This window comes from Ylistrum balloti, unplaced genomic scaffold (genome assembly GCF_031769215.1).
Source record: "Ylistrum balloti isolate Yb309-2 unplaced genomic scaffold, AGI_CSIRO_Ybal_v1 Utg370974, whole genome shotgun sequence".
In the NCBI taxonomy this organism is placed as follows: domain Eukaryota; kingdom Metazoa; phylum Mollusca; class Bivalvia; order Pectinida; family Pectinidae; genus Ylistrum; species Ylistrum balloti.
Genome location: NW_026782546.1, coordinates 130,951 through 157,698, shown reverse-complemented (window position 1 = coordinate 157,698; position 26,748 = coordinate 130,951). Strand labels below are relative to the sequence as shown.

Below are 26,748 nucleotides of genomic sequence, written 5' to 3'. Positions count from 1 at the left end.
ATAATATCCTGGCCTCGAGTGCCTGTGATCATTGCATACGTTTCCTCGTCGCTGTTCATAACATCTACCATACGTTATTTGAGTAATAAATTGTTTAAATTGTTTTAGTTTTTAAACAATTTTGGTTCTTATTTCGTTTCATTTCATTTCACATTTTAAAATCGTTGTTATTTTCAAATGTTTGATTCTTGAATTTCATTGTTCAATCCGGAACTTTCATCGAGCATCTAGCTCTACAATTACTTTTACACAAGATGGCGGCGCCCTCTGGAAACGTGGAAATCTAGAAATAGCGTGCGTGTTTTGTGTACAGTGGTAAATTCAGCTAATCGCGGTTGATTCACCTTTGAAGTACGAGTACATGGTATTTCTTTCACATTGCCAGCTTTTAGGTGTTAAAATAACTTTATCGATATTTCTTATTTCAAGACAATACAAGCCACACCATGTGCTGAATTTTCTTATTCGGCATGCATGGACTCTGCTGAATCAGTTTCTATTATTACTCATAGCATTTAGTGTAGCTCAAAATCAAGAGTTTTACCGATATGTGGGGTTAAGGCCACATGGACTAGACAGCAGATTTAATATTATCATCAGTTTTATTGAAGTCGTATTTTAAAGCTTTTTGTAAAATATACAGATTATCCATAACTGAAGTTTGAGTGTCAATTAGATATGCTGAATTTTAAAATTGTAGGGTTCATGTAGTATATAAATATTTCAGATACAAAAAACTTTCTATTAAGAACGTTAACCATTATTGAGAACTACCTCATAGCACCATAGAGGATCTCAAAACTCGAATACATGTACGTGTATGTATTTAGCGTAATGGATGCAGGATGTTGGGTGAGTCGGTAAATTTATTTTTATTACAGATTGATAACAAACCATGTAATCATCATATAAGAAAAATGGAGGACCAGACTCATTCTGTGAAAAAACATCGTCAACCTAGAGCGGGACCAAGTGCTGATAAGAAGAAAGCAAAGAACAAACATGTTCAAGAGCTGACAGCACAACAAAGAAATCCTAAAGCTTTCTCTGTCCAGCATGCTGTTAAGACAAGTAGACTGGTCCAGAGGTAAGAAAGATTTTGTTAAAAATCATATCAGAATCTGGTGTGAAAAACAAAACTGATAGCTATCTTTGAACCCAGTCTGTAAAGATATGAACATTTCCTTTCATTACCAAATACCTTTATTTTTTCTGATGAGACCAGAGCACATTTCTAAATTATTGATGAGAGTCCAGTTACGAAGAAATACAGTGGGTCCCAAAGAAAAAGCAAAACTTACTGCAAATAGGATTTTTTTTTTATGTAAGGCATGTTGTTCTTGACAGGGGGAGGCCATAAATTGTACTGGGTTCTTCACTCGGTTATATTTTTGGACCTCTAGGTTATATTTCTCAGAGCATCAATATACAATTACTGCATGTTGATGAGGTCAATCCATGATTTTATCACACTAACCAAGAATAATATTAAGCAAGGATGAAGTCAGATGTTGATAGTATTCTTGGATGGTTTAATAAAATCATGCATTGACTGATATCAGCATACTATAAAAGTTTTCTCATTTTACCAAAATCAATACAAGCTACTGAAGAGAAGCAAAACATTAAATTTGGTCGTGATATTTTGAACTTTATGAACAGTCACAATAAAATACTTCTTGTTTGGAAATATTGGGTCATCATCTTGAGTTAGAAATTTGGTAGCTCCCCACCAAAATTCCATATGGTGGAAAATCTGCACATTCTTGCTTGCAGAAATTTCCAGGATTTGAAGAAGAGAGTTTATATATCAGACACTTTAATCAGTCTTAGTAGTGTCATGGCAGTCTGTTTTACATTAGCAGAGTCAACCTTTTCTGTCACTTTCTTAATTCCATTCATAGATGAAGAAACAGACCTTGTAAAAGCAGCCATTGGTTGTTTGGTTAGCAATAAGCATCAAGGCAGGTGAAGATCGAGATGTTCCAAAAATTAAAAGCATGTTGTTCCTTATAAATCTTTTTTATGGAAAAACCAGATTCACAATGTTCAATAGAAAATGAGGAACTACAATGAAAGATAAGAAATGAAAATATCAAATTGGCTGTAGGTGTGAGTTCCTAGCTATATTTTCTGAGCACAGTTTGATTGATGCACGCTATGGATATCTTCAACACATCAAAATTATGGAAAAATTTAGAAATCAAAATTATATATGAATGCAGAGAGAAAATCTATACTTATTAGTACCAGTCCTATTTTAGTCTACAAATTAAACAGCACAAGAAATGATGAGAGCTATGTATATTTCCTGATGTTTATACATTACACAGATTGTTTAACTCATAAATCTCTGTTATGCACTTTGTACAAATTATGATTGCTTTGTAGAAATACATTTCATGTTAATTTCCAGCCTGAAGAAACTTTAAAAAATTCTCAGTGACTCTCCAATGCTTGTCTACTTATAGTTTTTAAGGGGGTTGATTAATTAAGGCTTTATAACTGGTGTGCCACTTTCCAATCACGTACATGTATGGATATGCAGTTGACTCCAGGTATCGCATAAATATATACAAAAATAGCCCATATCACAATCAAGTTCACTGAAGTTTTTCTTTTCTATTTATTCACATTGATTAAGTATGCCATTTGATAATTTATGCTATGTATAAATACTGTGTTTTGAATGATTAGTAAAATTGAGAAGTGTTCATTGAACATGTACCCTTATAAAATCTTTCTCACCAGCTCGTTTAAGTGTTTTGTTGATAACACACCAGTAGCATAGTATATTTTTCACTCAAAAAAATAGTTAATCATAATGAATTTAATGAATCAAAATGCATTGACAGGTCACAGGACATCAAAACTAAGAAAACACACATCCCACTAGTAGACAGAACACCAATTGAACCTCCACCAATAGTTGTCGGGATTGTGGGACCACCAAAAGTAGGAAAGACAACTCTGCTGCAGTGCCTTGTTAAAAACTATGCCAAACAGCGACTGACCAATGTGGAAGGTCCCGTTACTGTAGTTGCAGGTGGGGATGGATTTTCTCTGATAATTGTATTTATTCTGTGTGTTTCTACCAAGCATTCTGACTTAATTACACCAGAATGGTTTTTTTTTTTTTTTCAAAAAATGCATACTGAGCTCCATTTTTAATATGTTGCTTTGATCTGTTGGGTTACTTTAATTTGTTGGGTTCCTGTTTTAATACTGTGCCACGATTTAATCAGATGATTTTCCTGACCTTGAAGAGCATGTTCTTTTAATTCTGGACTTTGTGATAATTTGATCATGTAATGCAGGCTTCAACTAACTTTAAATTTGAAATCAATTGAAATGAAATGACTGGTGATGTGTAATATTGTGATGATACCTCTCTAATACTACATGCACAGGTAAGAACAGGCGACTGACACTTTTGGAATGCAAGAATGATATCAACACTATGATAGATATTGCAAAGGTGGCTGATCTGGTGAGTTATCATAGTCTTTACATCCAAACTCAGAGTCTGAGTTAGCTATCTTAACATTACATTAAGAATGTGTCTCAGAATAGTAAATTTTGAATTCACAAGCACCAAACATATTTAAGGTTAAGATGTAACAATGCACTGGTCATGGATTTTGTTAAGTGTGCCATTGAAATATTTGCCCTTTATTAAATTTAACTGTTTGTCTTCCAGCAATGATTGAAATCATACTTTTTCAATTGTCCTACATTCTTAGGTTCTTCTTCTGGTTGATGCAAGTTTTGGGTTTGAAATGGAGACATTTGAATTTCTGAACATCTGCCAAGTCCATGGGTTCCCTCGCATTATGGGCGTACTTACTCATCTTGATGCCTTCAAAGACAACAAACGCATGAGGAAAACAAAGAAACGCCTTAAACACAGGTTCTGGACTGAAGTATATCAGGTGATTAAGTCGGTCTGATATACCACAAGATACGTAACTTTTATGGACAGCATTGTTGTTTCGTAAATTATTCTATATCTTGAAGAAGAGGTCCATGGTTCTTAGCTTTTATAGCCATATATGTTAAGGGAGAAAAATCGAAAAATCAGGTTTGAAATACTATTGACCTCTAATAGATTAATTTCTATATTTTTGGTGTGTTTGATTATTGCAAGATAAATATGGCAGTCATCAAATTAAAATTTTCAGTGTTTGAACTATATTTTTGTATAAGAAAGAGCGTTTGTGATTGGTTTTCTTAGATTTATCAATGTTTGTAATGTCAATGTTATACATAGGGAGCAAAGCTGTTCTACCTGTCGGGGATGGTAAATGAAGAATACCAGAAGACAGAGGTACACAACCTGTGTCGGTTTATATCTGTGATGAAGTTCCGACCACTCCAATGGAGAATAACTCATCCATACATCCTAGTTGACAGGTACTAGAAAGTTGTGTTATGTTCCCATAAAGAAAATGTCTGTAATACCGTAATGATAATATTTGTTATGTCGCTCCAAGTCTCTTTTGCTGTAAGGCTGTAGTTATTGGATGTCTAAGCTGTCAGATAATTATATGTCTGTCTGAGTGTCTATCACACTTAGATTTTAAGTTTAATTCCAGTATTGGTTGATACTAGTTTAAGAATGCTGCAGTCATGATGCATTTTGAATTGATTTTTCATATTGTAATACCGCTGAAAATTTTCATTGTTTCATATACCTCCTCACTCTTGTTTTAAAGTAAATGGTAGCAAAATGCAAAGCATAACCAATTTTCAGTCTGTTAATATAGGCCAAGAGAATATAACCAAAAAATGTGTAAGAAAACAAATGTTGGGTGTAAATATTTATTGGATCTCTACATAATGCTATGTAGCAAAATATGTGTACACATCTCACAAAGAGGATTACTATTAGATGTGAAAAATCTTATTTTCTTTTACATTTGGACATAAAAATCAGAATTTAGGAAAAAATAACTAAACATTAAAAAAAATCAGAATTTAGCTATAGCATCACTTGTGGTTTTGATACAAATGAAAGAAACTGTTTTTCCTTTATCTAAATTTTCTGCTGATATTTGTGATATCAATAAGGGGTCAGGGTTCTCCTGCTATTTTTGTATGTATGCTGATGTAACAGTCATGATTCATTTTTCAATACTTTACAAAAAGGACATGGGTTTATTGATAAAAATGAAAATTACACATTGTTAAAGTTTAATACCTGGCAGGAATATTGTGAATCTTTCTCAAAAAATAAATATTTGACTTCAGAACGGAGGATATTACGGATCCAGAGACTGCACGAAGGAATAGAAAATGTGACAGGAACATTTCTCTGTATGGCTATGTAAGGGGAACCCACCTGAAGAATCGTAGTAACGTACACATTCCAGGTAAATCTCTTAGACAGGAACTTATAATGGTACAGGGACCTATTCTTAATGAATACATGAGACATGCAGGTATTACATTTTAGAATGTCAACACCTTACAATTGTAAGCAGTAAAACATTGTGAACATATACCAGAAAGAGTCACTGTTGTGTACATAAATTGTAACCCAACATTTCCTTATCAGGTTGTGGTGACTTCACCATACACGACATGCAGATCCTATCAGATCCGTGCCCCACACCAGACCAGGAGAAGAGACGCTCATTGAATCAGCGTGAACGGATCATCTATGCCCCAATGTCAGGAGTAGGAGGCATTGTGTATGACAAGGATGCTATTTATATAGATCTTGGTGGAAGTCATTCTCACAACAAACGGGAGGAGGTGAGAAGCATTAGTGGTCATTTGACTTGAAGATATGTACTTATTGTTTTGGTTTGTTTTGTGATTACTTACTGTTGTTTATCAATTTATAATTAGATTATACTTTGATGCACCTTCTTTCATGGATAACTTCTTTCCAGAAATTTGTTTTCTGTTGATGAATTACTAAACAATATTTGTCTCTGCCTAAATTGATGTACTCACTAGATTTCCTGTCAGCGAGTTATCAGATATTTACATATTTATAAATAGAAAGTTGTTGGAAATTTTTGTAAATAAATATGTATACCCTTCCTAAAACAGCATGAATCAAATGTGTCACCACTACAGTTACATATTTGACATCATGATAAGCTACTCAGAGTCTTTTTTAATTTGAAACATTATTGTACTTTAATAGGAAGAAGTCCAACCAGCCAACGACCTTGTCTCCACACTCATGTCAACCTTCAACCCTTTAGATGAGAAGATCAACACTAGTCACATGACAGTCTTTTCCAACACTGCACCCATCTCAGATGTGGGGATGCTGGGGTAGGTTTTCTCCTTTAGATGCTGTAGCTCAGCACACCAATTCTAGAAGTCCAAACGTCCTGCAAATCTCAACATATCTTTCCAAGGAAAACTTTCTTTATTTGCCAATAAATGGAGCCTGTTTTTTCTGATATATATCTTTATTATAATTTGAGTATTTGAAATATTTTTTCTTTTTCGTAGTTTTACAGAAAGTGATATATTTTGGTATAAATTTATTTCCCTTTATGAGATAATTCCTTCCCCCACCCAACAGCTCCCTCCTTTTTTTTCCCTTTGTATAATATGATATGTAGTGATGGAGTTATGCTATTACAGTGACCAACCATCCCAGGAGTCTGTCCAGGAGGGAGAGAGGGTACGAAGGAAGGCGGTATTTACAGACGTTTTAGATGTAAGCCACTTTATGATTGTTTCTTTAGTGTACACAGTTACTTGTCATAAACAGAAAAGGTTTCCTTAGTGTATACAGTTACTTATAGACAGAAAAAGTTTCCTTAGTGTATACAGTTACTTATAGACAGAAAAGGTTTCCTTAGTGTATACAGTTACTTGTCATAGACAGAAAAGGTTTCCTTAGTGTACACAGTTACTTATAGACAGAAAAGGTTTCCTTAGTGTATACAGTTACTTATAGACAGAAAAGGTTTCCTTAGTGTATACAGTTACTTATAGACAGAAAAGGTTTCCTTAGTGTATACAGTTACTTATAGACAGAAAAGGTTTCCTTAGTGTATACAGTTACTTATAGACAGAAAAGGTTTCCTTAGTGTATACAGTTACTTATAGACAGAAAAAGTTTCCTTAGTGTATACAGTTACTTATAGACAGAAAAGGTTTCCTTAGTGTATACAGTTACTTATAGACAGAAAAGGTTTCCTTAGTGTATACAGTTACTTATAGACAGAAAAGGTTTCCTTAGTGTATACAGTTACTTATAGACAGAAAAGGTTTCCTTAGTGTACACAGTTACTTATAGACAGAAAAGGTTTCCTTAGTGTATACAGTTACTTATAGACAGAAAAAGTTTCCTTAGTGTATACAGTTACTTATAGACAGAAAAGGTTTCCTTAGTGTATACAGTTACTTATAGACAGAAAAGGTTTCCTTAGTGTATACAGTTACTTATAGACAGAAAAGGTTTCCTTAGTGTATACAGTTACTTATAGACAGAAAAGGTTTCCTTAGTGTATACAGTTACTTATAGACAGAAAAGGTTTCCTTAGTGTACACAGTTACTTATAGACAGAAAAGGTTTCCTTAGTGTATACAGTTACTTATAGACAGAAAAGGTTTCCTTAGTGTATACAGTTACTTATAGACAGAAAAGGTTTCCTTAGTGTATACAGTTACTTATAGACAGAAAAGGTTTCCTTAGTGTATACAGTTACTTATAGACAGAAAATGTTTCCTTAGTGTATACAGTTACTTATAGACAGAAAAGGTTTCCTTAGTGTACACAGTTACTTATAGACAGAAAAGGTTTCCTTAGTGTATACAGTTACTTATAGACAGAAAAGGTTTCCTTAGTGTATACAGTTACTTATAGACAGAAAAGGTTTCCTTAGTGTATACAGTTACTTATAGACAGAAAATGTTTCCTTAGTGTATACAGTTACTTATAGACAGAAAAGGTTTCCTTAGTGTATACAGTTACTTATAGACAGAAAATGTTTCCTTAGTGTATACAGTTACTTATAGACAGAAAAGGTTTCCTTAGTGTATACAGTTACTTATAGACAGAAAAGGTTTCCTTAGTGTATACAGTTACTTATAGACAGAAAAGGTTTCCTTAGTGTATACAGTTACTTATAGACAGAAAAGGTTTCCTTAGTGTATACAGTTACTTATAGACAGAAAAGGTTTCCTTAGTGTATACAGTTACTTATAGACAGAAAAGGTTTCCTTAGTGTATACAGTTACTTATAGACAGAAAAGGTTTCCTTAGTGTATACAGTTACTTATAGACAGAAAAGGTTTCCTTAGTGTATACAGTTACTTATAGACAGAAAAGGTTTCCTTAGTGTACACAGTTACTTATAGACAGAAAAGGTTTCCTTAGTGTATACAGTTACTTATAGACAGAAAAGGTTTCCTTAGTGTATACAGTTACTTATAGACAGAAAAGGTTTCCTTAGTGTATACAGTTACTTATAGACAGAAAAGGTTTCCTTAGTGTATACAGTTACTTATAGACACAAAAGGTTTCCTTAGTGTATACAGTTACTTGTCATAGACAGAAAAGGTTTCCTTAGTGTATACAGTTACTTATAGACAGAAAAGGTTTCCTTAGTGTATACAGTTACTTATAGACAGAAAAGGTTTCCTTAGTGTATACAGTTACTTATAGACAGAAAAGGTTTCCTTAGTGTATACAGTTACTTATAGACAGAAAAGGTTTCCTTAGTGTATACAGTTACTTATAGACAGAAAAGGTTTCCTTAGTGTATACAGTTACTTATAGACAGAAAAGGTTTCCTTAGTGTATACAGTTACTTATAGACAGAAAAGGTTTCCTTAGTGTATACAGTTACTTATAGACAGAAAAGGTTTCCTTAGTGTATACAGTTACTTATAGACAGAAAAGGTTTCCTTAGTGTATACAGTTACTTATAGACAGAAAAGGTTTCCTTAGTGTATACAGTTACTTGTCATAGACAGAAAATGTTTCCTTAGTGTATACAGTTACTTATAGACAGAAAAGGTTTCCTTAGTGTATACAGTTACTTATAGACAGAAAAGGTTTCCTTAGTGTATACAGTTACTTATAGACAGAAAAGGTTTCCTTAGTGTATACAGTTACTTGTCATAGACAGAAAAGGTTTCCTTAGTGTACACAGTTACTTGTCATAAACAGAAAAGGTTTCCTTAGTGTATACAGTTACTTATAGACAGAAAAGGTTTCCTTAGTGTATACAGTTACTTATAGACAGAAAAGGTTTCCTTAGTGTATACAGTTACTTATAGACAGAAAAGGTTTCCTTAGTGTATACAGTTACTTGTCATAGACAGAAAAGGTTTCCTTAGTGTATACAGTTACTTATAGACAGAAAAGGTTTCCTTAGTGTACACAGTTACTTATAGACAGAAAAGGTTTCCTTAGTGTATACAGTTACTTATAGACAGAAAAGGTTTCCTTAGTGTATACAGTTACTTATAGACAGAAAAGGTTTCCTTAGTGTATACAGTTACTTATAGACAGAAAAGGTTTCCTTAGTGTACACAGTTACTTATAGACAGAAAAGGTTTCCTTAGTGTACACAGTTACTTATAGACAGAAAAGGTTCCTTAGTGTACACAGTTACTTATAGACAGAAAAGGTTTCCTTAGTGTATACAGTTACTTATAGACAGAAAAGGTTTCCTTAGTGTATACAGTTACTTATAGACAGAAAAGGTTCCTTAGTGTACACAGTTACTTATAGACAGAAAAGGTTTCCTTAGTGTATACAGTTACTTATAGACAGAAAAGGTTTCCTTAGTGTATACAGTTACTTATAGACAGAAAAGGTTTCCTTAGTGTATACAGTTACTTATAGACAGAAAAGGTTTCCTTAGTGTACACAGTTACTTATAGACAGAAAAGGTTTCCTTAGTGTATACAGTTACTTATAGACAGAAAAGGTTTCCTTAGTGTATACAGTTACTTGTCATAGACAGAAAAGGTTTCCTTAGTGTATACAGTTACTTATAGACAGAAAAGGTTTCCTTAGTGTATACAGTTACTTATAGACAGAAAAGGTTTCCTTAGTGTATACAGTTACTTATAGACAGAAAAGGTTTCCTTAGTGTATACAGTTACTTGTCATAGACAGAAAAGGTTTCCTTAGTGTATACAGTTACTTGTCATAGACAGAAAAGGTTTCCTTAGTGTATACAGTTACTTGTCATAGACAGAAAAGGTTTCCTTAGTGTATACAGTTACTTATAGACAGAAAAGGTTCCTTAGTGTACACAGTTACTTATAGACAGAAAAGGTTTCCTTAGTGTATACAGTTACTTATAGACAGAAAAGGTTTCCTTAGTGTATACAGTTACTTATAGACAGAAAAGGTTTCCTTAGTGTATACAGTTACTTATAGACAGAAAAGGTTTCCTTAGTGTACACAGTTACTTATAGACAGAAAAGGTTTCCTTAGTGTATACAGTTACTTATAGACAGAAAAGGTTTCCTTAGTGTATACAGTTACTTGTCATAGACAGAAAAGGTTTCCTTAGTGTATACAGTTACTTATAGACAGAAAAGGTTTCCTTAGTGTATACAGTTACTTATAGACAGAAAAGGTTTCCTTAGTGTATACAGTTAATTATAGACAGAAAAGGTTTCCTTTGTGTATACAGTTACTTATAGTCAGAAAAGGTTTCCTTAGTGTATACAGTTACTTATAGACAGAAAAGGTTTCCTTAGTGTATACAGTTACTTGTCATAGACAGAAAAGGTTTCCTTAGTGTATACAGTTACTTGTCATAGACAGAAAAGGTTTCCTTACTGTATACAGTTACTTGTCATAGACAGAAAAGGTTTCCTTACTGTATACAGTTACTTGTCATAGACAGAAAAGGTTTCCTTAGTGTATACAGTTACTTGTCATAGACAGAAAAGGTTTCCTTAGTGTATACAGTTACTTATAGACAGAAAAGGTTTCCTTAGTGTATACAGTTACTTATAGACAGAAAAGGTTTCCTTAGTGTATACAGTTACTTATAGACAGAAAAGGTTTCCTTAGTGTATACAGTTACTTATAGACAGAAAAGGTTTCCTTAGTGTATACAGTTACTTGTCATAGACAGAAAAGGTTTCCTTAGTGTATACAGTTACTTGTCATAGACAGAAAAGGTTTCCTTAGTGTATACAGTTACTTGTCATAGACAGAAAAGGTTTCCTTAGTGTATACAGTTACTTATAGACAGAAAAGGTTTCCTTAGTGTATACAGTTACTTATAGACAGAAAAGGTTTCCTTAGTGTATACAGTTACTTATAGACAGAAAAGGTTTCCTTAGTGTATACAGTTACTTGTCATAGACAGAAAAGGTTTCCTTAGTGTATACAGTTACTTATAGACAGAAAAGGTTTCCTTAGTGTATACAGTTACTTGTAGACAGAAAAGGTTTCCTTAGTGTATACAGTTACTTATAGACAGAAAAGGTTTCCTTAGTGTATACAGTTACTTATAGACAGAAAAGGTTTCCTTAGTGTATACAGTTACTTATAGACAGAAAAGGTTTCCTTAGTGTATACAGTTACTTGTCATAGACAGAAAAGGTTTCCTTAGTGTATACAGTTACTTATAGACAGAAAAGGTTTCCTTAGTGTATACAGTTACTTATAGACAGAAAAGGTTTCCTTAGTGTATACAGTTACTTATAGACAGAAAAGGTTTCCTTAGTGTATACAGTTACTTATAGACAGAAAAGGTTTCCTTAGTGTATACAGTTACTTATAGACAGAAAAGGTTTCCTTAGTGTATACAGTTACTTGTCATAGACAGAAAAGGTTTCCTTAGTGTATACAGTTACTTATAGACAGAAAAGGTTTCCTTAGTGTATACAGTTACTTATAGACAGAAAAGGTTTCCTTAGTGTATACAGTTACTTATAGACAGAAAAGGTTTCCTTAGTGTATACAGTTACTTATAGACAGAAAAGGTTTCCTTAGTGTATACAGTTACTTGTCATAGACAGAAAAGGTTTCCTTAGTGTATACAGTTACTTATAGACAGAAAAGGTTTCCTTAGTGTATACAGTTACTTATAGACAGAAAAGGTTTCCTTAGTGTATACAGTTACTTCTAGACACAAAAGGTTTCCTTAGTGTACACAGTTACTTATAGACACAAAAGGTTTCCTTAGTGTATACAGTTACTTGTCATAGACAGAAAAGGTTTCCTTAGTGTATACAGTTACTTATAGACAGAAAAGGTTTCCTTAGTGTATACAGTTACTTATAGACAGAAAAGGTTTCCTTAGTGTATACAGTTACTTATAGACAGAAAAGGTTTCCTTAGTGTATACAGTTACTTATAGACAGAAAAGGTTTCCTTAGTGTATACAGTTACTTATAGACAGAAAAGGTTTCCTTAGTGTATACAGTTACTTGTCATAGACAGAAAAGGTTTCCTTAGTGTATACAGTTACTTATAGACAGAAAAGGTTTCCTTAGTGTATACAGTTACTTATAGACAGAAAAGGTTTCCTTAGTGTATACAGTTACTTATAGACAGAAAAGGTTTCCTTAGTGTATACAGTTACTTATAGACAGAAAAGGTTTCCTTAGTGTATACAGTTACTTGTCATAGACAGAAAAGGTTTCCTTAGTGTATACAGTTACTTATAGACAGAAAAGGTTTCCTTAGTGTACACAGTTACTTATAGACAGAAAAGGTTTCCTTAGTGTATACAGTTACTTATAGACAGAAAAGGTTTCCTTAGTGTACACAGTTACTTATAGACAGAAAAGGTTTCCTTAGTGTATACAGTTACTTATAGACAGAAAAGGTTTCCTTAGTGTACACAGTTACTTATAGACAGAAAAGGTTTCCTTAGTGTATACAGTTACTTATAGACAGAAAAGGTTTCCTTAGTGTATACAGTTACTTATAGACAGAAAAGGTTTCCTTAGTGTATACAGTTACTTATAGACAGAAAAGGTTTCCTTAGTGTATACAGTTACTTATAGACAGAAAAGGTTTCCTTAGTGTACACAGTTACTTATAGACAGAAAAGGTTTCCTTAGTGTATACAGTTACTTATAGACAGAAAAGGTTTCCTTAGTGTATACAGTTACTCATAGACAGAAAAGGTTTCCTTAGTGTACACAGTTACTTATAGACAGAAAAGGTTTCCTTAGTGTACACCGTTACTTATAGACAGAGAAGGTTTCCTTAGTGTACACAGTTACTTATAGACAGAAAAGGTTTCCTTAGTGTATACAGTTACTTATAGACAGAAAAGGTTTCCTTAGTGTATACAGTTACTTATAGACAGAAAAGGTTCCTTAGTGTACACAGTTACTTATAGACAGAAAAGGTTTCCTTAGTGTATACAGTTACTTGTCATAGACAGAAAAGGTTTCCTTAGTGTATACAGTTACTTATAGACAGAAAAGGTTTCCTTAGTGTATACAGTTACTTATAGACAGAAAAGGTTTCCTTAGTGTATACAGTTACTTATAGACAGAAAAGGTTTCCTTAGTGTATACAGTTACTTGTCATAGACAGAAAAGGTTTCCTTAGTGTATACAGTTACTTGTCATAGACAGAAAAGGTTTCCTTAGTGTATACAGTTACTTATAGACAGAAAAGGTTTCCTTAGTGTATACAGTTACTTATAGACAGAAAAGGTTTCCTTAGTGTATACAGTTACTTATAGACAGAAAAGGTTTCCTTAGTGTATACAGTTACTTATAGACAGAAAAGGTTTCCTTAGTGTATACAGTTACTTGTCATAGACAGAAAAGGTTTCCTTAGTGTATACAGTTACTTATAGACAGAAAAGGTTTCCTTAGTGTATACAGTTACTTATAGACAGAAAAGGTTTCCTTAGTGTATACAGTTACTTATAGACAGAAAAGGTTTCCTTAGTGTATACAGTTACTTGTCATAGACAGAAAAGGTTTCCTTAGTGTATACAGTTACTTGTCATAGACAGAAAAGGTTTCCTTAGTGTATACAGTTACTTGTCATAGACAGAAAAGGTTTCCTTAGTGTATACAGTTACTTGTCATAGACAGAAAAGGTTTCCTTAGTGTATACAGTTACTTATAGACAGAAAAGGTTTCCTTAGTGTATACAGTTACTTATAGACAGAAAAGGTTTCCTTAGTGTATACAGTTACTTATAGACAGAAAAGGTTCCTTAGTGTACACAGTTACTTGTCATAGACAGAAAAGGTTTCCTTAGTGTATACAGTTACTTATAGACAGAAAAGGTTCCTTAGTGTACACAGTTACTTGTCATAGACAGAAAAGGTTTCCTTAGTGTATACAGTTACTTATAGACAGAAAAGGTTTCCTTAGTGTATGCCGTTGCTTGTCATAGACAGAAAAGGTTTCCTTAGTGTATACAGTTACTTATAGACAGAAAAGGTTTCCTTAGTGTATACAGTTACTTATAGACAGAAAAGGTTTCCTTAGTGTACACAGTTACTTATAGACAGAAAAGGTTTCCTTAGTGTACACAGTTACTTGTCATAGACAGAAAAGGTTTCCTTAGTGTATACAGTTACTTATAGACAGAAAAGGTTTCCTTAGTGTATACAGTTACTTATAGACAGAAAAGGTTTCCTTAGTGTATACAGTTACTTATAGACAGAAAAGGTTTCCTTAGTGTATACAGTTACTTATAGACAGAAAAGGTTTCCTTAGTGTATACAGTTACTTGTCATAGACAGAAAAGGTTTCCTTAGTGTATACAGTTACTTATAGACAGAAAAGGTTTCCTTAGTGTATACAGTTACTTATAGACAGAAAAGGTTTCCTTAGTGTATACAGTTACTTATAGACAGAAAAGGTTTCCTTAGTGTATACAGTTACTTGTCATAGACAGAAAAGTTTTCCTTAGTGTATACAGTTGCTTGTCATAGACAGAAAAGGTTTCCTTAGTGTATACAGTTACTTATAGACAGAAAAGGTTTCCTTAGTGTATACCGTTACTTATAGACAGAAAAGGTTTCCTTAGTGTATACAGTTACTTATAGACAGAAAAGGTTTCCTTAGTGTATACAGTTACTTGTCATAAACAGAAAAGGATTGCGAGTCTGAACCTCACTATTTTCCAATGACAATATATTCACCTTTTGGTACAGTGTTGGTATAATATATAATGTATTTCAACAAAAAGTATAAAAAGATTTCTTCTTTCCACAGGATGTAGATGACAACTCTGAAGAACCCAAGAAAAAAAAAGTCAAGGTAACTTGCACTGAGAATAAAAAATCCTGTTGTAATTGTGCATGCAGTAAATACATTAACTTCACATGTCTTTGAACTTTTCAAATACACCAACAAAATGCAGAGTTCTATTGGTGTGCTTTGCTCAAATGATGTTATCATATAAGAAATATCGGTTACGTACAGTAGACAACTCAGACTACAAATATAACTTGGTTTCAGGTGGATCCAACAGAAGAATTGGTGTTCGATGACAGTGATGATGATGAGGGGGAGGATGGAAATAATGCGTTTTTAAAATCAGGTTTTTCCTTATCAACTGAGAGAGTTAATTGTACAGAACAAAGTAATGATGATGTAGAGGATGATGACACTAGTGAGGAAAGTGATGATGATGACATAGAAATGGAGGAAATGGATTTATCATCAAAAAAACGAGGCATTCAAAGTGTGTTAGGTGACAATATAAGTAAGGAAAAGGAAGATGGTGTTGATTCTGACGATGAAATTGTTTTATTTGCAAACAAAAAGACTTCGTCAGACTCATTTGATCAGGATGAAACATTTGACAATGATGCTAACATTTCTGACAATGACAGCTCAGATGACAATGATGATGAAAATGATAATGAAAACGATGATGAAAGTGATGCTGAATCTGATGCTGAATCCTACGATGACATGGATGTACATACAGTTGACTCTATAAAATCACCAGATGAGAAAAGTGTAAAAGGCAGTAGTGATACAAAACTGATCTCCAAGACCAGGAAATATTCACATGAAACTAAAGCATCGGTAGAATCATCTAAAATCACTGACAGTGAAAGTGACATTGAAAGTGATGAAGGTTTAGGTGATGAAGCTGATGATAAAGAGACTGATGAGAACAATGAGAGTGATGATGACATTAAGGAAACAGAGGATGTTGAAGCAGAAGAAGAAAGCGAGTCTGAAGCTGAAGGTAAATTTGATGGGTTATTGAATTCATTTATCAGGTAGATTAAACAAACTACTATAATACTTAGAAAATTTCAAGGAAATTCAAGTAATATAAAAATAGGAAAATAATCTTGAAATAAGCAAAGTAGTAGAAGAAAAAAACTTCTACATAATTATTATATGGGAAAATAGTCGAGAAGAAAATTTGACATTCCTGATTATCTTGATTCTGTAGATGCTCAGAGAAGAAAAATTTAGTCATGGAGTCTTTTCATGCCCCCATTGTATTATTTTGAGGCATGTATCTATATATGGTGTTAATCCTACCTGACTGGTTTGTCCTGTCAAGTCCTGGTCTTAAAACAATGTCATATTGAGAACTTCTCTACTGATTTGATTCATATTTACACAATATTATTTAAACCACAAGTTTTCCACCTCATCCTATTTAGGTGATCAGTGGTCAAGAATGAAGGGTCAAAGGTCCCATGTGATAACTGTTTAAATTTATCTATGTAGGGACATTCAGTGTTTGATCGACAGTTTCCAGTTTCCTATGATAATGCAAATACCACCATTACAATAAATAAATAAATCAACAAATAATAATAATAATTTCTTAGAATTTGTTGTGAGGTGAAACCAAAAATGACTGGACCCATAAACAGGAAAAAAGATGTTTTTTGTTTTATTCTGTACAGTACAACATGTGCATGCAAATTTATTTGCAAGTTTATTCATTTTTGTCTTTAATATTAGAAGCAACATTTTTATATAGGAAGTGCTGGTAACATAGATGTGATTTGAATTCATGTTTGAAAGTGTGTACATGCATAGGAAAGTAATTGTGTGTCAGTTTTATAAATTATACCCTCATAAACTGTTTTGCTTGCCATTATAATGTGTTGTATCAAGTTAATCGTGGGTATTGACTTATTAGAGGGACATTTGAAATGGAAGAGTAACCTGGCAGAATTAGCAGCTGAATCCTTCAGAAAGAGACAAAAGGAGAGAATCAATTACAGAAAGCTGATATATGGACAAGGTGCAGTCATTTATGTTTATCTGTTTTGTTTGTTCCCATAAATAATTAGCTGAATTTAAACATTTCATGTAGGGCCTTCATTTTTCTTTATTTTTTCTCATGTATTTACGTTTAATAAAACTTTCTATACAATGGAAACCATAGTTTATCTATATGAAAACATTCAAAGCTTCAATTTCATCATTCTTTCATTAATATGTAGCTCATGTCAAAATGTTTTATATCTTAAATACCTAAAGTTTTCATAGTTTCTGTCTTTAAAGAATCCTGCAAAACATCTTTTTAGTCTTTTTCTGTATATGAAATTATGGGTTTGAATGAAACATGTTTGAATGAAACATGTTTGAAATGATGTATGCAGATGTTTTCAAAGTGATGATTGAATGTTGTAGATGCAGGTGAAGAATTAGAAGAAGAAAAGAATGATGACGATGATGATGAGCTGGGAGGGCTGTTCAAGGTTCTAAAGAGAAAGCAGGAGAAGAAGACTGATGAGCGACTGTCTATTAACAAAACTGACTGTTCACGTTTCTTTATACAGACAGTACAGGACTGGGATCTGGAGGAGGTCAGTGTCTATGGGGTTACTTAAACTATACTAGATTGGTTAGTCAGAAAGTAGTCCTACATAGAGAACCAGACTATGAGTGGGATATTATAATACCCTCCTAATAATGTTAACCTGGGTTTGGTGATGTAAACAGGAAATTGGATGTCTATCTTCCTATCAGAGAGTACCCAGTATGTTTGTATAATTGAAATAGCAGTGATGACACTTAATTATTATTGAATGTACATTTATTTGTTTACAGACATCTCTTATTCCCCTTGAACACATTTTGCGAATAGCAAATGAAAAGGAAACCTGACATAAAATTTCAAGAGGTTCTAAAAAAACCCCTAAGGTTCTGAAAAACTTTGCTCTTTCTCTGTGGTCACAGAAATGCCTGGCTGTTCAGAAAAGCCTTGCTCTTACTCAGTGGTCCTGAAAAGCCTGTCTCTTTCCTTGTGGTCCTGAAAAGCCTGGCTCTTTCCTTGTGGTCCTGAAAAGCCTGGCTCTTTCCTTGTGGTCCTGAAAAGCCTGTCTCTTTCCTTGTGGTCCTGAAAAGCATAGCTCTTTCCTTGTGGTCCTGAAAAGCATGGCTCTTTCCCTGAGGTTCAGAAAAGATTGGCTGTTTTCTCCAAGGTTCTAGAAAACCTGGATCTTTCTATTAGGTTCTGAAAAGCCTGGCCTTTTCTTGTAGTCTTGAAATGTTTTGCCCTCTCCATGACCTGTTGAATCATTAAATGATATATATGTACATATAAAATTGAGAAGGTTAAGGAATGATGGAAATTGCTGCTGCTGTTATAGGTGAGAGAGCTCATAAAGGACTGCTTTGTGACAGGGAAGTGGGACAAGAGTGAGGATGCTGCCGCCAGGTTAGAGCAAGATGGTAAGTTCTCCTTTCTGTTGAATATGACCTGGTTATCGAAATGCTGTCCATATTGTTATCGGAATATGATAATGCTGTGAATTCATTAATTTTCATTGGTTTTTGTTATCGTGTTTTGTCCCTAGTGCACCATCACCATTCACCATTTGCAGAAAATGTTTTTATGAACCAACAATGTCTTCTTTGTAAGCTGTAATATAGGCGAACAATTAACTTCAGGCTTATTCGGCTTCATTCATATATAGGTCTTTATTGCCAGATGACTGTTAAGGCCCATGGGCCCCTTTATTTTCGTTGCTTTCATGGGTACTTATAATCCATGGATTCATGTGTCCGTTAAAATTAGTAGAAGTAGACTTATCAAGCTCTAATTAACCACAAAACCAAGAACTCATGACATAGTAATGTTTTGAAAAACCATGAAAATTGAGTCCAGGATACAGTAGAAGTTACTTCTATTAGCGTTCAACTACAAGGGTGGGATGTGTACCCGTATCATATTGGCTCTAGAATTCTTTATACATTGTACTTTAGATGAGTTGTACGGAGACTTTGAAGACCTGGAGACTGGTGAGGTACACAAAGAGGATAACAGAGAGATTGACGACGAGGAGGAGGATTCAACTGCTGAAGGTATTTTTATCATATACAAATGTGTACCTAAATACTGTTATCGTGTCATCTCTTGATTCATACCTTTTGTATCTCGTTCATCTAGACTTCTGTTTTTCTGCTATCATATATTACATTTAAATCCTGATGAACCTCTAAATGTTTATATAAGCCTTTAGATGTCTTTTGCAAGGCTCACCAAAGAGCAAATATCATTATTGCATAAACAAACAAACCAGTTCCAACTGGAAAACTGTTTGGAGCAAGATACATCAAAATAGACCAAGTGATGAGAACACAGAGCCACGCAGTACAGTAAAAGTGTAAAACAGTTTCAGATTTGCAACATTTACCTGCAGAAGTATTTCCCCTCATTTGATATTTTTGCAGGTGAAGATGATGGAGAGAGAAAACGCACAAAAGCAGAGATTACAGCAGATGAGAAGCGGATAGCCAGGAAAAAAAAGCTAAAGGAGGTGTTTGACAAGCAGTACGACATGAAGGATGACTCTGAGTTCTATGACTCCTGGAAACAAGAGAACGAAATACAGGCTCAGGTATAAATTCTTATTTCAAATAGAACAATAACAGTTTTAGGATTTAAAATGTAAGTTATTCTCATTTCATTTTTCTAGAAAATAGCTTTGTCAGTAGATAGGACTTAAAAGTAAGGGTAAGATGTAACATCTGATCCAAAGGATTTATACTTTAGGTTTATAAATTTCATCAAGATCGTCCTATGAACATTTTATTATATGTATATACATGGATTTCTTTGATTTCTGTGTTTACTCGCAGCTTAATCGTGCTGAGTTTGAAAACATGGATGATGACGTACGTGTGAACTATGAAGGATTCCGACCTGGGATGTATGTACGAGTTGAGGTGAACAATGTGCCTTGTGAGTTTGTCACAAACTTCGATGCCAGTTATCCAGTAATCCTGGGCGGGCTACTTAATGTGGAGAGTAATGTAGGCTACCTCCAGGTATAGAATTTCTTTATCAACATAGATTTGATCACTGCAAAATAACCAATAAATAATAATATTTGTAAAGTACTTGGCAGGACTGTAATATTGAAATCCTAGTCAGACTTCTGGTCATGTGCTACAGACATGATTGGTAGTATTTTAGACTCATACTGGAGAAGGTATTGATTTGCAATTATTGTTCATGTAATTGAAGTATGCTATATGTTTGAGGAATCCTCCTTCAAAGTAGTTTTCATTTTATTTAGTAAGCATTTAAAAATTGCTATCTTTCTGGTTGATACAGACACGTGTGAAGAAACACAGATGGCATAAAAAAATTCTCAAGACAAAAAATCCATTGATTGTCTCCCTTGGATGGCGGAGATTCCAGACATTGCCCTTGTTTGCAATTCAGGACCACAATTTTAGGAACCGACTGCTAAAATACACTCCAGAACATCTTCACTGTCACTCAGTTTTCTGGGGTAAGTTCTTGAACATAATTACTGTAACATAATCATCCAGATTCAATAACACAGCTACAGGCATAACTTTTCATCAAAATACTCAAACAACTTCACATGACATCCATTAGCTTCTGGGGTATGTACACAAATATTTGAACAGTGTCACTCAGTGCACTGAATCACGTACTTCGGTGTGTAAAGCTGTGTCATTTAAACTCTTGGTTGGTACTTGCACAAAGCTCGATTCCTTTGCCTTCTGCATTTTAGTAGTATTCGTACATGATCTCTCTCACTTGACCTACTGAGGTACTTACCGTTTAAACTGCCATTTAACATCAGATTCACTTGTTAGAATTATAAATCAAAGCTTCATTTTAAGAAGAAAATGTTATTGTAATCTTTAACTCTGTCTTGAATTGTTTTATCATCTGTTACAGGTCCTTTGACACCACAAGGAACAGGTTTCCTGGCTGTGGAAAGTGTCTCTGGTGTAATGGTTAGTACATATCAAGTGTAAAGTGTCAGTACATTGTAATGTGTTTATGAAAGATTTGTCAGAATGATGATAAAGACTCATTAATGTTGATATATTGATTTATCTGGTTTCTGCTTTTCATTTTGATATCTTCTTGTTCCTCACCTTTTGAAGAAAAACAAAGATATTTATTTTTAGGGCACCTGTCCCTCTGTCTGTCCATCCTGCTTAAGTCTTTTTGTGATAATTAATTAGGTAACTTCATTTCCACTTGGCCAATTGTTTTCTGTATAATAACTTTGCTAAATATGGATGGCTTTGGATCAGATTTGGTTTGGAGGTATATCTTAATATTGTCCAGTCCCACTTGTACTACCGACATTGAATGTTGACATTTATGCATCATTAATAATACTGAGTATTAGGAACTTCATGGCCAAGTGACTGATTGGTGCCCATGTGATAACTTTGCTGAATGTGAATTGATTTCAATCAATTTGGTTTGGAGGTATATCTTACTATCCTTGAGTCGGAGTTTGACTGTTATGCATTATCATGAGTTGCTTCTGATTGGTCAATAGGCTTCTGTGGAGAAACTATTCAATTTCAATGGATTATAAACGAATCTGGTTTATAAATGCATCTTATTAGATTTAAGTCAGGCTTTAGCTACCTTACTGTATACACATTGAAAGCGATTGATATAGATTTGATAATATCATATATTTATTTCCTAACAATTTTTTGATAGGCTTCTATGCTTGATGTTGTCATGGAAACTTTCAACAATTTTGCATGTGTTAACATTAATGTAGAATAAGAGTATATTCCATGAGGACAGTATTTTATAAATGTGCAATGTTTATTGTTCAGCCTGGCTTTCGAGTAGCTGCTACTGGAGTTGTTCTGGAGATGGACAAGAAATTAGACATTGTGAAGAAACTCAAACTGACTGGTACCCCCCAGAAAATATACAAGAAAACTGCATTCATCCAGGTCAGTTGACAGATGACTGATTAAACCAGTGATTGGATGTTGAGAGAAGATCAGTGTTTCATAGTTACAGGGAAAATTGGTGCCTAGGGCAATATTTGGATTTAGATTTTGAGGGAAAGCATTTTTCTTTTTTTGCTTGTTGATTAGACAACGAGAAATGGAAATTAAAATTTGTTACATACATTTACACTGTAAGCATACTGTATTATCACTACTTTGCAAATTAGTGCTGTTTTAAATTTGGTCATCAGTATTAATTGATATCTATAAACAATATAAGTCACAATTAGCACAATCATGTTTAAAATCAATCGTATTTCAGCAGGAAAAGTGTTATAGAATAAAAATAATGTACATTTACAGTAATCTATTGTCAACATGTAATAACTACCTTCAGAAATTTATACATGTATGTTTTACAGGGAATGTTTAACAGTGCTCTGGAAGTTACCAAATTTGAAGGTGCCAAAATCCGAACTGTCAGCGGGATACGAGGTCAGGTGAAAAAAGCTGTACGAACGCCAGAGGGAGCATTCAGAGCTACATTTGAAGACAAAATACTGCTCAGTGGTATTTATCAAACTTTCCAGCATATTTCTGAAAATGTAGATATAGAATGAAACAATAAATGTGACAGTCAAGTTAGGATACTAAATGAAAATATTCTAATTCCACTTTTCCCATTATTGACATATGTTTAGGATATGTTTGTTTTTGTGTTACATGGTATGTTTAGATCACCTGAGACGAACTCTCATCGTGACCAATATATACTGGAATCCCCTTTTGTCTGACTTTAACTTTAAACATTTTTGACTTCTCTTGCAAAACCTTTGAACTGATTTCAATGAAATTTTGCAGAAACCATCCATGGTCAAAGGCAAACCAAAATGGTGAATTATATGGTCCCCATCTCCCATGACCTGAGGGATGGGGCCAAAAAGGGTCAAATTGACTGGAATTTTAAAAATCGTATTCTCAATACCCAAATATGGTAGAATCAAATGCTCTTCACAGATGAAAAGGTCTTGAAGTGCTTTACCAAACATGTAAATTTTGTTAGCCCACGGTCACACATTTCCCATTGTGAGGGGGTAAAGTTTATCACATGGATTAGCTAATCAGTGAAATGCATGGAAATTTGCAAGAGTTATTGGACTTTGAATGACAAAAATTTACCACTATTTTACTTTCTGCACAAAAACTTGTGGAGTTGTAGTCAGATGTTCTCCAAATTTGCATGTGGGTTCACAATTAGACCTCACATAAGTTTGATGACTAGTGTCATTGATCAATATTTACAAGACCTATGGGGACTTACAGCCGACAATATACCATTTTATCACTTTCCGCACACTGTATGTTTATAGTAAGATTTTCACCATATTTGGTTTGTTGATTATGTACACGAGACATCATATGGATTTGATAACCATTAAAATCTGTTCATAACTAGAAGAGTATCAGAAGTTTGAACTTATAACCAGATTTGTGTTTTGTGTCTTATACACGAGACCTTGTTTGAATTCTGCTCCTACCCACCATATTGCTTCCCACACTAATCATGTTTGGATACATTTATAATTCCCAAGTCATCCTAATGTGGACATATCATAGCAATCATTAACAAATATCTGTGGATTGCATGGACTAGATACTTACCACAATCAGAACAAAAAACCTGGGATGTATTGAGAAACATTGTACTGTTGATCAAAAACCTGGGATGTATTGAGAAACGTTGTACTGTTGATCAATACAATTAATTACAGAAACGACATTTTTTACTGTAAATTGATCCATCTCATTGAAACATCACAATAAAAGCATAAACATGGTTTATTTATGTGTTTAATTCTTTTCAAGTTATCATGAAAAGTGTAGCTTCTGGTAATATGATATTCATCTTTGTAAAAGATGTTTTTTAATTTAAACCTTCACGATAATTATTTCGAACACAATATTCAAATAGAGGCGAAACCTTATAGGTGGGGCCCTTCCTTTTCTCTTCTCTTTACTACCCATTCATAATTTCCATTTGCCAGTTCGCTCAAGTGACCGTTTAGACCCCTGGGGCTCTTGTTAAAACTACGTCATAACAAGTAAAAATAAAATCAACATTATGGCAGAGTTTGTGTAGCATAATGAATAGCACACGACCCATATCATTTAGCAAAACAGTACAGATTGTGCTCTTTTGTCCAGTTTAATAAGTTATCAGGCCATCTTCTTGTATTCTCCCTGTTCTGGTTATGTTTCCCTGTTCCATGTCCTCTTCTATAGGAGCCAACAAAGTTACTTGTAGATATCATAGTAAAGAATTGGTTTGATTATTGATGAAAAATTCATTTTGTTTTTCCAGTTTTAAAACTTTGACTTCAGTGTAGCTCGTAAACTGTATCATACGATTTCAATAGTTTTCACACTACTTACAATGTTACCTCTGTGCAGACATTGTGTTCCTGAGAACGTGGTACCCTGTAGAAGTTCCACAGTTCTACAACCCTGTCACATCACTACTGCTGCCCCAGGAACAGAAGACAGCCTGGATTGGCATGAAAACAGTCGGCCAGTTACGATGGGAAAGGGGAATAACTATCACACAAAATCAGGACTCCTTATACAAGGTACATAGAGATCTTGATAGTTGCAGTTTTAAAGTGATCATTTCTTTTGTTCTCTTTCTTTTACTTTTTGCCAACATTTCAGTAATTCATCATTTCATACAAATTTGTTCTTGAAATGTTAAAAGAAAAAACCAGTAATAAAATTTTCATTACAGTTCAAATTTGTAAATTTTCTGAATATAAGCTGTGCTAAAGTGAAGTTTGTGATTTAAGGAGATAAGCACATTTCTTGATTTAAAAACAGTGATCTGTTTATGAAAAAATCTATTTTCATATCGGTAGAATTTAAAATCAAATTTATCTAGAAGCTGATAAAATACGATGTACATGAAAATTTGTTCACCATTTGCAGGCATTAACACTAATATTATCAGATTTATTTTGAATTTTTATGATTTTACATGACTGTTAACTTTAACTTTACTGGAGGGTCAACAGTATACATATGTACATACAATGTTACATTTATGAAACTGTGTTTGTATACTCTTACTCATCTCTCTTAAGCGTTTATCTGTAAAGAGAAACACTACCATTTTATCATTTATCATTTCCTCTCCTCTCATTTCTTTCATACACAATCAGGGGACCTCATCTCTTTACATAAACCATCAGTGTAAAGAGACCACTTCTGTTACAGGACCATTTTGAGTCTTTGGATGGTTAGTTAATACAGGTCTAAGTGTACATTCAATTTCCCGTTGCTGTTTCAGCCCGTCGAGAGAAAGGTGTATCACAGGAAGCCAGTCACAATTCCTCAGGACCTACAGAAGAATCTCCCTTTTAAGGACACACCAAAAATCCTACAGGCCAAGAAAAATCCCATCAAACGTGTTGCTGTTATCAGGGAGCCAAAAGAAGTCAAGGTCTACATAATTACTATTTGTTTCAAAGTGCATTGTAGTTTCTTCCTTCATTATGTTGGAATTATTCCCGACATGGGTAGAAACATCACCAGATCTACAGTTATTCTTATTATCAAGCAGCCTTCTATTACTAGATTTTGTCCTGAAGCCTATTGTTACAATGTTGACTTTTATATTTATCCCAAGCCTACTACACATTTCAATGTTGCTTATTTTTGGTGCATTTTGGCAGAATTTAAATGATGGTGTTTCTTTGTGAATGCACTGTTTACCAGATGTTTTTTTTCCTATTGTTTTTATAATGTTTTTATATTGATGATCTTTGAAGCTATTCTGTTAATGAAAATGAAAGCATCAAAGATTATGTTATGTTATTGATAACTTATAATTCATAGTTCACAGTGTAAGGATTTTTATGTTTACTCTCTGGAAAGTTTCGTTTTGTGAAGATTTGTTGGATGGCCAGGTCAAAACAATAATTCTTAAAGCTTATTTTGTCAGTATATTGTTGAAGTTGCTCATATTTCAAATGTGATGTGTGGTGGATGTATTCTCGTTTAACAGGTGACCAAATTAACAGATATTCTCCCTTTACAGGTGGCAAAATTGATGAATATGATGAAGACCTTAGATGATCACAAAAAGAAGATGGAGCGGGCTTCGATGCGAGAGCGAGTTACAAACCACAAGAAGAAACAAGGAACGATAGACAAGAAGAAACAACAGAAACAAAAAGAAACCAAAAGACAAATATACAAAGCTCTAGGACAGTTAGAAAAAAAGAAAAACAAATTCAAGAAATGAGTTCTCCAACAGTATTAGGGCTAAAAAAGACTGGTACAATAAGATCATCACTGCGATAATGATTCTTTTTGAAACCACGACAGAACATGTGTTTATTCCAGTGATGTTGTTGTTCTCAGTGATTTGATAATAAAATGCATTAAATATATATTCATGTACATTTACAGTGTATAATAGTTTTATTTACCCTGGTACCCAATATACCATCATTAGATGGTGGGCTATTCAAATAGCTCTTCTTCTGTGGTCGGTCTGTCTGTCTGTAAACAATTATTGTTATCGCTATTTCTTGAAAAGTCCAGGATGGATCTTTCTCATTTTGCATATGT

At 33.7% G+C, this 26,748-nt stretch overlaps 1 protein-coding gene across 1 annotated transcript; it reads left to right on the top strand.

Annotated features, from left to right (window-relative positions):
* The first annotated feature begins 355 nt into the window (after positions 1-355).
* On the top strand, positions 356-26,552 carry LOC132559821 (ribosome biogenesis protein BMS1 homolog). The gene is made up of 25 exons (XM_060224449.1): positions 356-364; positions 882-1,087; positions 2,856-3,046; positions 3,411-3,490; positions 3,744-3,932; positions 4,271-4,413; positions 5,251-5,372; positions 5,558-5,757; positions 6,158-6,291; positions 6,610-6,685; positions 15,154-15,198; positions 15,400-16,141; positions 17,060-17,164; positions 17,557-17,732; positions 18,519-18,600; positions 19,135-19,233; positions 19,603-19,769; positions 20,011-20,199; positions 20,489-20,669; positions 21,089-21,147; positions 22,000-22,122; positions 22,545-22,692; positions 24,574-24,749; positions 25,463-25,615; positions 26,213-26,552. Exons 1-25 carry the CDS (start codon positions 362-364, stop codon positions 26,417-26,419), a joined length of 3,996 nt encoding a protein of 1,331 aa, XP_060080432.1. The 5' UTR covers positions 356-361; the 3' UTR covers positions 26,420-26,552.
* The last annotated feature ends 196 nt before the right edge of the window (positions 26,553-26,748 follow it).